The sequence below is a fragment of the Giraffa tippelskirchi genome, chromosome 3, assembly GCF_054371585.1.
Source record: "Giraffa tippelskirchi isolate mGirTip1 chromosome 3, T2T-mGirTip1v1.2.pri, whole genome shotgun sequence".
Classification (NCBI taxonomy): domain Eukaryota; kingdom Metazoa; phylum Chordata; class Mammalia; order Artiodactyla; family Giraffidae; genus Giraffa; species Giraffa tippelskirchi.
The window spans coordinates 61,814,472-61,825,428 of NC_137277.1; the positions used below are offsets into that span (position 1 = coordinate 61,814,472).

At 39.0% G+C, this 10,957-nt stretch overlaps 1 protein-coding gene across 1 annotated transcript in view; it reads left to right on the forward strand.

Annotated features, from left to right (window-relative positions):
* The window catches only part of CA10 (carbonic anhydrase 10 (inactive)), an 859,345-nt gene extending 848,615 nt beyond the window's left edge, over window positions 1-10,730 (forward strand). The window contains exons 7-9 of the mRNA XM_081576112.1: window positions 3,266-3,420; window positions 6,007-6,181; window positions 9,847-10,730. Of these exons, the coding sequence (XP_081432238.1) occupies window positions 3,266-3,420; window positions 6,007-6,181; window positions 9,847-9,869 (353 nt within the window). The 3' untranslated portion in view covers window positions 9,870-10,730. The remainder of the gene's footprint in view (window positions 1-3,265; window positions 3,421-6,006; window positions 6,182-9,846) is intronic.
* Window positions 10,731-10,957: the final 227 nt, after the last annotated feature.

A 10,957-nucleotide genomic window follows, 5' to 3' on the forward strand; every position in this document is an offset into this window, starting at 1 on the left:
AAGGTCAGATTACATGGTTTTCTTTTGTCTAGGATCAAGTACTTCTCATGGCGGAGATCAGAAATGTGTGATGTTGCTTAAGGCCTAGTCTTGAAACTCGCATACTGTCACTTCTATCCACTGTTCACTGTTCAAAGCAAGTCACATAGCCAAGGCCAACATCAAAATGCTCCCATGGATTTGGGGCTGGGAAGGGAATGAACATTTCCTGAACAATAGTTTACTCATCCATAGTGGAATAGCAAGGATTTTCAGCATAGGTCCTCCCAGGGATGTTCCTAGGCTCTTTCTTTCCTATTGTCTCCCTAAGGGGCAAGGAACGCTTAGCTCCGAGGTCTTAAAACTAGTTGTAATGCTAATACTCTCACATTACACGAAGCTTCTCAACTTGTTCTTCTCTTAATCCCAAATTCAGTTCAGTCTGAAGAGACTTCTCTTTGCTTTTTGCCAATGTTTCCACTTTGGAAGGGTCATAAACTAAGCACAGAACTTGTGGGAAATTTGAAAGTTCAGGCTCATACCATCTTAAGCCTGCTTCTCCTTCGGCATGGGACTACTGGTGGAAATCACTGTCATTCAAAGGAAGACAGTGGCATCACCATTATTGGACACATACTGAAACCAGAGGAGACATAAAGATTGGCACTAGATGGGGTCAATCTTCCCCATTAGTCTTTCCTTTGGAGACGTTTCATAATGAAGGGCAATCTAAGACTGAGCAGAGAGTGACATGATCTCCTGACAAAAGGATCACTCCATTTGCTTAGATGAAACATATTCATGGGTGAGAAGGGAATCAGAAGTTTCAAATATGTTAAGCTCAAGATGGGTCTCAAAGAAGAAGTATAGAGTAGGCAGCTGTATATAGGAGTGTGGATTTCAGGAGAGATAACTACAGATATAAACGTGGAAGTACTTGGATCCAGATAGCATTTAAACCTGGGTGAGAACATGGCAGAGAATAAATAGAGAAGAGAGGTAGACATATCCTCATTTTTTAAAAAACAGCTCAGATCCCCATGATTTAACATTGTAAATCATTTCTAAAGATAGTTTTTACCATCTTTCAAATTCCATATATATGCATTAGTATACTGTATTGTTGTTTTTCTTTCTGGCTTACTTCACTCTGTATAATGGGCTCCAGTTTCATCCATCTCAGTAGAACCAATTCAAATGTATTTTTTTTAATGGCTGAGTAATATTCCATTGTGTATATGTACCACAGCTTCCTTATATATGGAATTTGAAAGATGGTAACGATAACCCTTTATGCGAGACAGAATAAGAGACACAGATGCATAGAACAATTTTATGGACTCTGAGGGAGAAGGTGAGGGTGGGACGTTCTGGGAGAATAGCATTGAAACATGTATATTATCATATGTGAAACAGAACACCATTCCATGTTCGATGCATGAGACAAGGGCTCAGGCCCAGGGCAATGGGATGACCCAGAGGGATGGGATGGGGAGGGAGGTGGGTGGGGGGTCCAGGAAGGGGAACTCATGTAAACCCATGGCTGATTCATGTCACTGTATGGCAAAAACTATTACAATATTGTAAAGTAATTAGCCCCCAACTAAAAAATAATAATAATAATAATAATAAAATTTTTTTAAAAAAAGATAGTTTTTAAATTCTACCCTGGAAGAGGCTCTTGCATATCTGTCTCATCAATTGGTTCAAGAGGTATAAAGAGGCAAGAGTTAGCATGGAATCATGGGGTAAAATCACCACAAAATGGCAGCCAGTAGACACACTGTCCATTTGCTTGACTTGAACATACATTAGATGACTAGGGAGAAAAAAGGAATTGTGCAAAATCATTCTGTTGAGCCAGTTGAGAAAATCAATGCCTCTAATCCATAAAAGAAGGAAACAGGAGAATATTGCCCAAAAGACTGTGAATTTTGGAAGCCAACATGCTAGTAAAAGCTATACTATATAAGACTATACTACTACACTATACTTACAGGACTTAATATGTTCTGGTGAAGAGATATAGAACTAAGCAGACCTCGGCTCCCAGCTCTACCATATATTTACTGTATAACTTCAGGCAAGTTTCTTAACCTCTCTGAGGTAATTTCCTCATCAAGAAAAAGAGAATACTAATACTGATATTGAGAGAGTTGAGATGAGGGTTAAATAAGGTAATGAGTCAGCTGCCTGGACAAAGACTGGTATAAACAAGGTGCTTAATAACATGTGTTTCTCTATTATCCCTAGGTGTGTTTTGCTCAAATCTAGCTTCTTGGGAGGTAAGAGGAAGGTCAATATAATACTAAATAAAATTATCTTCAAGGTGAATGCAACACAGGGTACATAAGCAACATAGCTTGTTTACTCAAATGAACTCTAGCTCCTGTGTGGGACCCATGCAGTGGATGGTAATAGCCTAGTGAGCTTCTATTTTCTTTGAAAGTTTGGATTTCATATGTCTGAGCAAATCTTATAACACACTCTCAATAAACCAGACTGACAATGGAAAAAAACAGCTTAATTTAATTTCAGACTAACTTTGGAAAGTCTTTTAAAAAAATCTACACAGAAGCAGAATCTGGGATATCAGCACAACAGTGTTTTGGAAGAAGATTGTTACCCTTCTACATGGGTTAAATCCATAAACATAGTCTCTTGCTTCTGGCCTTCCCTCTCTACCCCAACACACACACACACACGCAGACACACACACCCAGCCCTGCCCTCAAATGTGGATGCAACACAGAGGCTGATTATAATGTCAGAAAAACCTTAATGTTATTTTTCTTTACTCTAGAACCATGCCTGGAATACTCCTCATTCTATAGTTTCCTTCAGTCCCTCCTCCCCACCACCCTTAATAAAATAAAATATAATAATAGCAGCATGCTAGAGTACCCAATATGGTTCAAGTGCAAGCTTGCTTAAACAAATCACATTAACCTTTAATAAAGATGTGCCAGATGCTTCATTTTCTTATTCAATACATTCAACTTCATATTGTATGGCCAAGCCACCATCAGAAGAAGCATTATTAAGTGCAAATCTTATGCTATTCCTCTGCCTAAAACATTTTGGTGGCTCCGTATTGCCATGACTAGTACTGGAGCAAAAAATAAACATTTTTTTTTTGTTTAAAATGATTATATTTGGGGTACTGTTTGTTCCTGCAGCCTACCCTGACAGTCTTCTGGAATCTGAAAAGGACAAAAAAAATATTATCAGTAATAACCAACACTTTCTCAAGAAACCTAATTCTTAAATCTTATTTTTTCTTTAGATGATGCATATTTACTACAAGGACTTAATATAGAGGAACTATATCCAGAGACCTCTAGTTTCATTACTTATGATGGGTCCATGACTATCCCACCCTGTTATGAGACAGCAAACTGGATAATAATGAACAAACCTGTCTATATAACCAGGATGCAGGTGAGTTTCTCTGTGGTCTTTTAGCTAATGGGGAAGATGATGTGAAGACTGGCTGGGTTTTTGGAGTGCTTATTGTATTTATTTGCTTGGCCTGCTTTAACAAAATACTGTGAATTTGGTGGCTTAAACGGAAACATATTACTTCACAGTTCTGGAAGCTCTAAGTCCAAGATCATGCTGTCTGCAGAGACGTTTCCTTCGGATAAAGTAAGGAGGAAATTGTTCTATGCTTCTCCCCTGGTTTCTGGTGGTTTTCTGGAAAGCTTTGGTAATCCTTAGCTTATAGAAGCATCACCTCAATCTTCCTTTATCTTTACATGGCATTCTCCCAATAGCTGTGTCTCTTTGTCCAAATTCCCCTTAATAAGAACATCAGTCAAATTCCCATTTGACTGATTAGGGCTTACCCTAGTTAGTCATATTAGATTAAGGCCCACTTGAATAACCTCATTTAATTGCATCTATAATGATCCTCAAAATTTAAAAAAACAAAGATCATGGCATCTCATCCCATCACTTCATGGGGAAACAATGGAAACAGTGAAAGACTTTATATTCTTGGGCTTCAAAATCACTGCAGATGATGACTGCACATGTGAAATTAAAAGACACTTGTTCCTTGGGAGAAAAGCTGTGGCAAATCTAGACAGCATATCAAAAAGCAGAGATATTACTTTGCTGACAAAGGACCATATAGTCAAAGCTATGGTTCTTCCAGTAGTCAGCATGGATGTGAGAGCTGGACCATAAATAAGGCTGAATGCCGAAGAATTGATGCTTCTGAACTGTGGTGTTTAAGAAGACTCTTGAGAGTCCCTTATACTGCAAGGAGACCAAACCAGTCAATCCTAAAGGAAATCAATCCTGAATATTCGTTAGAAGGATTGATGCTGAAGTTGAAACTCCAATACTTTGGCCACCTGATACAAAGAACTGACTCATTGGAACAGACCCTGATGCTGGGAAAGTTTGAAGGCAGGAGGAGAAGGGGACAACAGAGGATGAGATGGTTGAATGGCATCACCAACTCAATGGACAAGAATTTGAGCAGCCTCTGAGAGGTGGTAAAGAACAGAGAAGTCTGGTATGTTGCAGTCCATGGGGTCGTGAATATTTGGACATAACTGAGCAATTGAACAACATAAGGACCCTATTTCCCAATGAGGTCATGTTCTGAGGTACTGAGGGTTACGACTCTAACATTTGCATCTGGGGGGTACACAATTCAGCTCATCACACCTATGTTTAAGGAATTAGCATCTGGAAAGACTGAGCTTGAAATAATTATAGATGCGCCCTATCTGCCTGAATGAGAAAGGAGTCGGTTAGTTCCCAAAGTGTACTCTACCAACTCTAGTGTTCAAAAAGCAGATGAGCAAAATGGATGATATTGTCAAATATGTTTGAAAAAGCTGTACCTAAAAAGAGCTAAATCAATTTCATTGCTGGGAGACTTCTCAGGGCCTTTAGAATGATAATATATATCTATCTCCAAGAGGAGGCAATATGATGTGTAGCATTTCATAAACATATTTGAATGTAGGATTTTTTAGAGCTTCCCACAATACAATATTCCTTAGGCTAGCTAGCATTTCTCAGAACTGTATGGGAATCAGGAAATCTGGCTTCTGAGGTCAGCTTTGTTAATGGATCATTATGTACTCCTAAGTTTGTGGGCCCCACTTCTCTGAAGTGAATTCTCTTCTTTATAATGATGGGATAAATTAAATGAGTCTATCCTGTGGTTGTGAGGGTCTATAAAAGCTCAGAGGAAACACAAGCAAAGGAAGCAAAACAAAACTTCTTTATAGGACCTGTATTCACAACCTGACAACTCTTTGAACAATTCGAAGTGCCTGATGCTATCTGTATTTATTGGGATTTTTTAGTGACAAGCAAACCCTTTGAATAGCTTGAACTTAGAAAAAGGATTTACTCATGACATCCTGGGTCATCTTATGGAATTTAAGATCAGAAATTGATGTCAACAATTCACTGGAATCAGAACTGCAGAAACTCTTTCTCTCTGCACTCTCCTGCTCCCTCCTGCACCATGGTTCATCCTCCTCTATGCTAGAGAGTTTTCCTTAGTTTCACAGTCCTGGTTGGAACACGGCTGAAAACATTTTAGTCCAGCTCTTTGTCCTGATAGTCACAGAAAAATAACTTATTAATCCAGCTTAGTTTAGCTTTGACTCCTGGACCAGTCACTATAGTTTTGATAATACTCATGTCAGAAAAAAATTCCCTTAATGACTCAACTTCAGGGTGTGAGAGTGAGAAGAGTCTCTGGAGAACACCCGTTGGGTTTCCTCCTTTGACAGTGTGTCATAGGGCAGAAAATAATCACTGACTTGTCCAGAGGAACACCAGAAACAAGTGAGCTTAAAGTAAGTCTCTCTCCATGCATGGAGGTATCAGTGGGTTGTACCCACTGAACCCATGAATCAGGGTCTGTGCAAGGCTCATGTACACTTTCCCACATAGCTGTCACTGCCCAGGCTAGCCATGGTCTATGTAGTCTTACTTCTTCCCTACTACATGTAAGAGGATGGATGGATCTCACAGCTGTTTCTCTCTCCTCAGATGCATTCCTTACGCCTGCTCAGCCAGAATCAACCATCTCAGATCTTTCTGAGCATGAGTGACAATTTTAGGCCTGTCCAGTCACTCAACAACCGCTGCATCCGCACCAACATCAACTTCAGTTTACAGGGGAAGGACTGTCCAAACAACCGGGCCCAGAAGCTTCAGTATAGAGGTAGGTACAGAGGGCAGTAGACACAAGTCATTCTAGTCTTCTTACTTAAACCTACTCTGAAAGGTTTTGAACTATCTCTCTTTATAGAAATCATGATTATAAGTGATATTTTCATGGTGCTTTTCTATTTTATTTTTATTTTATTATATATTTTTTTAATAAATTTATTTATTTTAGTTGGGGGCTAATTACTTTACAATATTGTAGGAGCTTTTGCCATATATTGACATGAATCAGCCATGGGTCTACATGTGTTCCCCTTCCTGGACCCCGCTCCCCATCCCATCCCTCTGGGTTTATCCCATTGCCCCAGTCCTGAGCATTTGTCTCATGCATCGAACATGGTATGGTGTTCTGTTTCACATATGATAATATACATGTTTCAATGCTATTGTCCCAGAACGTCCACCCTCACCTTCTCCCTCAGAGTCCATAAGACTGTTCAATGCATCTGTGTCTCTTATTCTGTCTCGCATATAGGGTTATCGTTACCATCTTTCAAATTCCATATATATGCATTAGTATACTGTATTGGTGTTTTTCTTTCTGGCTTACTTCACTCTGTATAATGGGCTCCAGTTTCATCCACCTCAATAGAACCGATTCAAATGTATTTTTTTTTAATGGCTGAGTAATATTCCATTGTGTATATGTACCACAGCTTCCTTATCCATTCGTCTGCTGATGGACATCTAGGTTGCTTCCATGTCCTAGCTATTGTAAACAGTGCTGCAATGAACATTGGGGTACGCACATCTCTTTCAAGTCTGGTTTCTCGGAGTGTATGCCCAGCAGTGGGATTGCTGGGTCATATGGCAGTTCTATTCCCAGTTTTTTAAGGAATCTCCACACTGTTCTCCATAGTGGCTGTACTAGTTTGCATTCCCACCAACAGTGTAAGAGGGTTCTCTTTTCTCCACACCCTCTCCAGCATTTATTGCTTGTAGACTTTTGGATAGCAGCCATTCTGACTGGTGTGAAATGGTACCTCATTGTGGTTTTGATTTGCATTTCTCTGATAATGAGTGATGTTGAGCATCTTTTCATGTGTTTGTTAGCCATCTGTATGTCTTCTTTGGAGAAATGTCTGCTTAGTTCTTTGGCCCATTTTTTGATTGGGTCGTTTATTTTTCTGGAATTCAGCTGCAGGAGTTGCTTGTATATGTTTGAGATTAATTGTTTGTCTGTTGCTTCGTTTGCTATTATTTTCTCCCATTTGAAGGCTGTCTTTTCACCTTGCTTATAGTTTCCTTTGTTGTGCAAAAGCTTTTAATTTTAATTAGGTCCCATTTGTTTATTTTTGCTTTTATTTCCAATATTCTGGGAGGTGGGTCATGGAGGATCCTGCTGTGATTTATGTCGGAGAGTGTTTTGCCTATGTTTTCCTCTAGGAGTTTTATAGTTTCTGGTCTTACGTTTAGATCTTTAATCCATTTTGAGTTTATTTTTGTGTATGGTGTTAGGAAGTGTTCTAGTTTCATTCTTTTACAAGTGGTTGACCAGTTTTCCCAGCACCACTTGTTAAAGAGATTGTCTTTTCGCCATTGTATATTCTTGCCTCCTTTGTCGAAGATAAGGTGTCCATAGGTGCGTGGGTTTATCTCTGGGCTTTCAATTTTGTTCCATTGATCTATATTTCTATCTTTGTGCCAGTACCATGCTGTCTTGATGACTGTGGCTTTGTAGTAGAGCCTGAAGTCAGGCAGGTTGATTCCTCCAGTTCCATTCTTCTTTCTCAAGATTGCTTTGGCTATTTGAGGTTTCTTATACTTCCATACAAATTGTGAAATGATTAGTTCTAGTTCTGTGAAAAGTACCATTGGTAGCTTGATAGGGATTGCATTGAATCTATCAATTGCTTTGGGTAGTATACTCATTTTCACTATATTAATTCTTCCAATCCATGAACACGGTATATTTCTCCATCTGTTTGTGTCCTCTTTGATTTCTTTTATCAGTGTTTTATAGTTTTCTATATATAAGTCTTTTGTTTCTTTAGGTAGATATATTCCTAAGTATTTTCTTCTTTTTGTTGCAATGGTGAATGGTATTGTTTCCTTAATTTCTCTTTCTGTTTTCTCATTATTGCAGTATAGGAATGCAAGGGATTTCTGTGTGTTCATTTTATATCCTGCAACTTTATTATATTCATTGATTAGCTCTAGTAATTTTCTGGTAGAATCTTTAGGGTTTTCTATGGTGAACACATCTTTTTCCAGTGCTTTGTGTCTAGAAGTGATTAGAATTCCTACTAAAGGAGGTGGGGGTATTCAAGTTCCCTCCCACCTTCTGTAACCCCCTAGTCCACCTCCAACCCACTCTCTTCCCTTCTACACACTAAGTACCTATTGATCATTGTTGTAAACCCACAATATGGAAAGGAAAGTGGAGATGAGTCATGGAGATGTCCTCGACCAGGAGATAGGACACAAGAGTTCCAGGCCTGGTTCTGACACTAACAAGCCAAATCATTTACCTCTCTAGCCCTGGCTCCTATGACAGTCTCTATACCATCTACATCATGATTTGTTGTGAGGAGAAAATGACAGGCAGGATAGGGAAGTCCTTTGTAATGATAATGTGTTACTTGAATATGGGTACTGTAGATGTTACCAAACAACTTTTTGAAGCATCCACCACTACTAGCCTCCACCGTGTCGTTCCAACTTCTCCCAAATTTCTTTAATTTTCTCTCTCTTTCAGACATATCCAGAGTACTTAAACTATAATTTCTGTTTCTTTCAACCCAGAAGTACTCAACTTATTCATTCATTGAAACATTTTTTATTCAACATCTATTTATTATGCACCTATTATGTGCCAGGCTTCCCTGGTGGCTCAGCTGGTAAAGAATCTGCCTGCAATATGGGAGACATGGGTTTGATCCCTGGGTTGGTAAGATCCCCTGGAGAAGGGATGACAACCCACTCCAGTATTTTGGCCTGGAGAATTCCATGGACTATACAGTCCATGGGATAGCAAAGAGTCAGATACGACTGAGCGACTTTCATGCTCACTTATTATGTGCCAGGCACTTAGCTAGGTGATGAAGAAAGGCATGACCCTATCCCTACAGAACTTATAGTCTAAGAGTGGGATCAGCTAACTTTTTCTGCAAAGGTCCAGATAGTCTTTGTGCTCTGCTGTACTCTAATGTTGTAATGTAAAAGCAGCCATAGACAACATGTAAATAAATGGGTGTGACTGTGTTCTAATAAAACTGTATTCACAAAAGCAGTCCACAGCTGGATTTGGCTTGCAGGCTGTCATTTTCCCACCTCTGGTCTAAAGCAACACCATCCACTATAGCTTCTTGACACAATGAAAATGTTCTGTGTCTGCCTTGTCCAATATGGTAGCTACTGGCCACATGTGGCTATCGAACATTTGAAGTGTGGCTAGTATGACAATGCAACTAATAGTTTTAATTAATTTAGATATATATTAGCCACATGTAGCTAATGACAATACTATTAGATATCTCAGGCCCAGAGGTTCATAAGAAGGTGGAGAGGATAGTTGGGATACATACAAGAAAACAGACATTTTAAAACTGTCCCTTCCCCTATGGAGTAAGCTGCCCAACTTGTGTGCAAATTCATCCAATTATGCGTCGCTTTGTGTTGTTTGTTTTGTTTCATTTGTTTCTTTCTCTCTCTTTCCAGTAAATGAATGGCTCCTCAAGTAGGGAACCAAGCCAAGAAGAATTCCACCTCAGTGAAATGCTACGACTGTGAATTGATGTAACCTAAAATGTCCCCCTTCTTTCTTCTCTCTCCTTCCCTCCTTCAAGCCTCATTCATTCTTTGGATTGGCCCTTCCTTGATGAAAAGTGTCTGCAAAACCTTGGCAGAGGAGTACATCTCTTACACACACTTACAAACACATGCACAAGCACACACACATGCAAATATATCTACATACAAACACACTCACAGAGCACCCAAGATGGGAAGTCAAGTTTCAGAAACAAAAGGTTCGTTCATAAAAGATTTTAGAAGAAAATAACCAACTATCCTGATTACAATTTTGATACTGTTTTCTGGAACAAATAAATCTACCCAATGAAACTTTTCAGTCTTTGTACATACAAAATTCTTCTGAGACACAGGAGAAAACACAGCTCTGACAGCATCAAGTGGACTTTGCTCTTTGCATCAAGTAATCTTGGATAGTGTCCTAAGATCCTTTAAGAGTGCTGTTAACAGGTGAGCCAGGATAAAGTTGGCCAAGGACACATTTCTAGATTTATGATTCTTCTGTTTACTCAACTATTTAAAAAGAAAAAAAAGACAGACATTGAAGAGATACACATTGTGTATGTGTGTGTGTGTATATATATACACACACACACACACACACACACACACACACATATATATATATCACCACAGACTATTAAAAAATGGAATTATTGTTCCTCTTTGTCATATATCTCTACTAGTATTTGCCAAGATTAGATTGATCCATTGCTGTTTCTTGTTTTCCAAAAGTCATACATTGTGTTTGGTTATTGTTAACAGCTCAATAAATGTGTTTAATGAGTTAATTTCATCTTTCTTTCTTTGATCTATTCTCCTTCCTTACAAGCTAGGCCTTGTCTTCCTACAACTGCATTCTTTCTTTTACTTGTTCCTTCATCTGTGTTTTGTTAATTTGCAGCCAGTTTTTACTGAATTTGTGGCAATCAGGAATGCATTCGATAAGCTAAGCACAATTTTAATTGCACTCCACGGCTTGATCATGCATAAGAGGTGAGCTTCATCCTGAGATAGC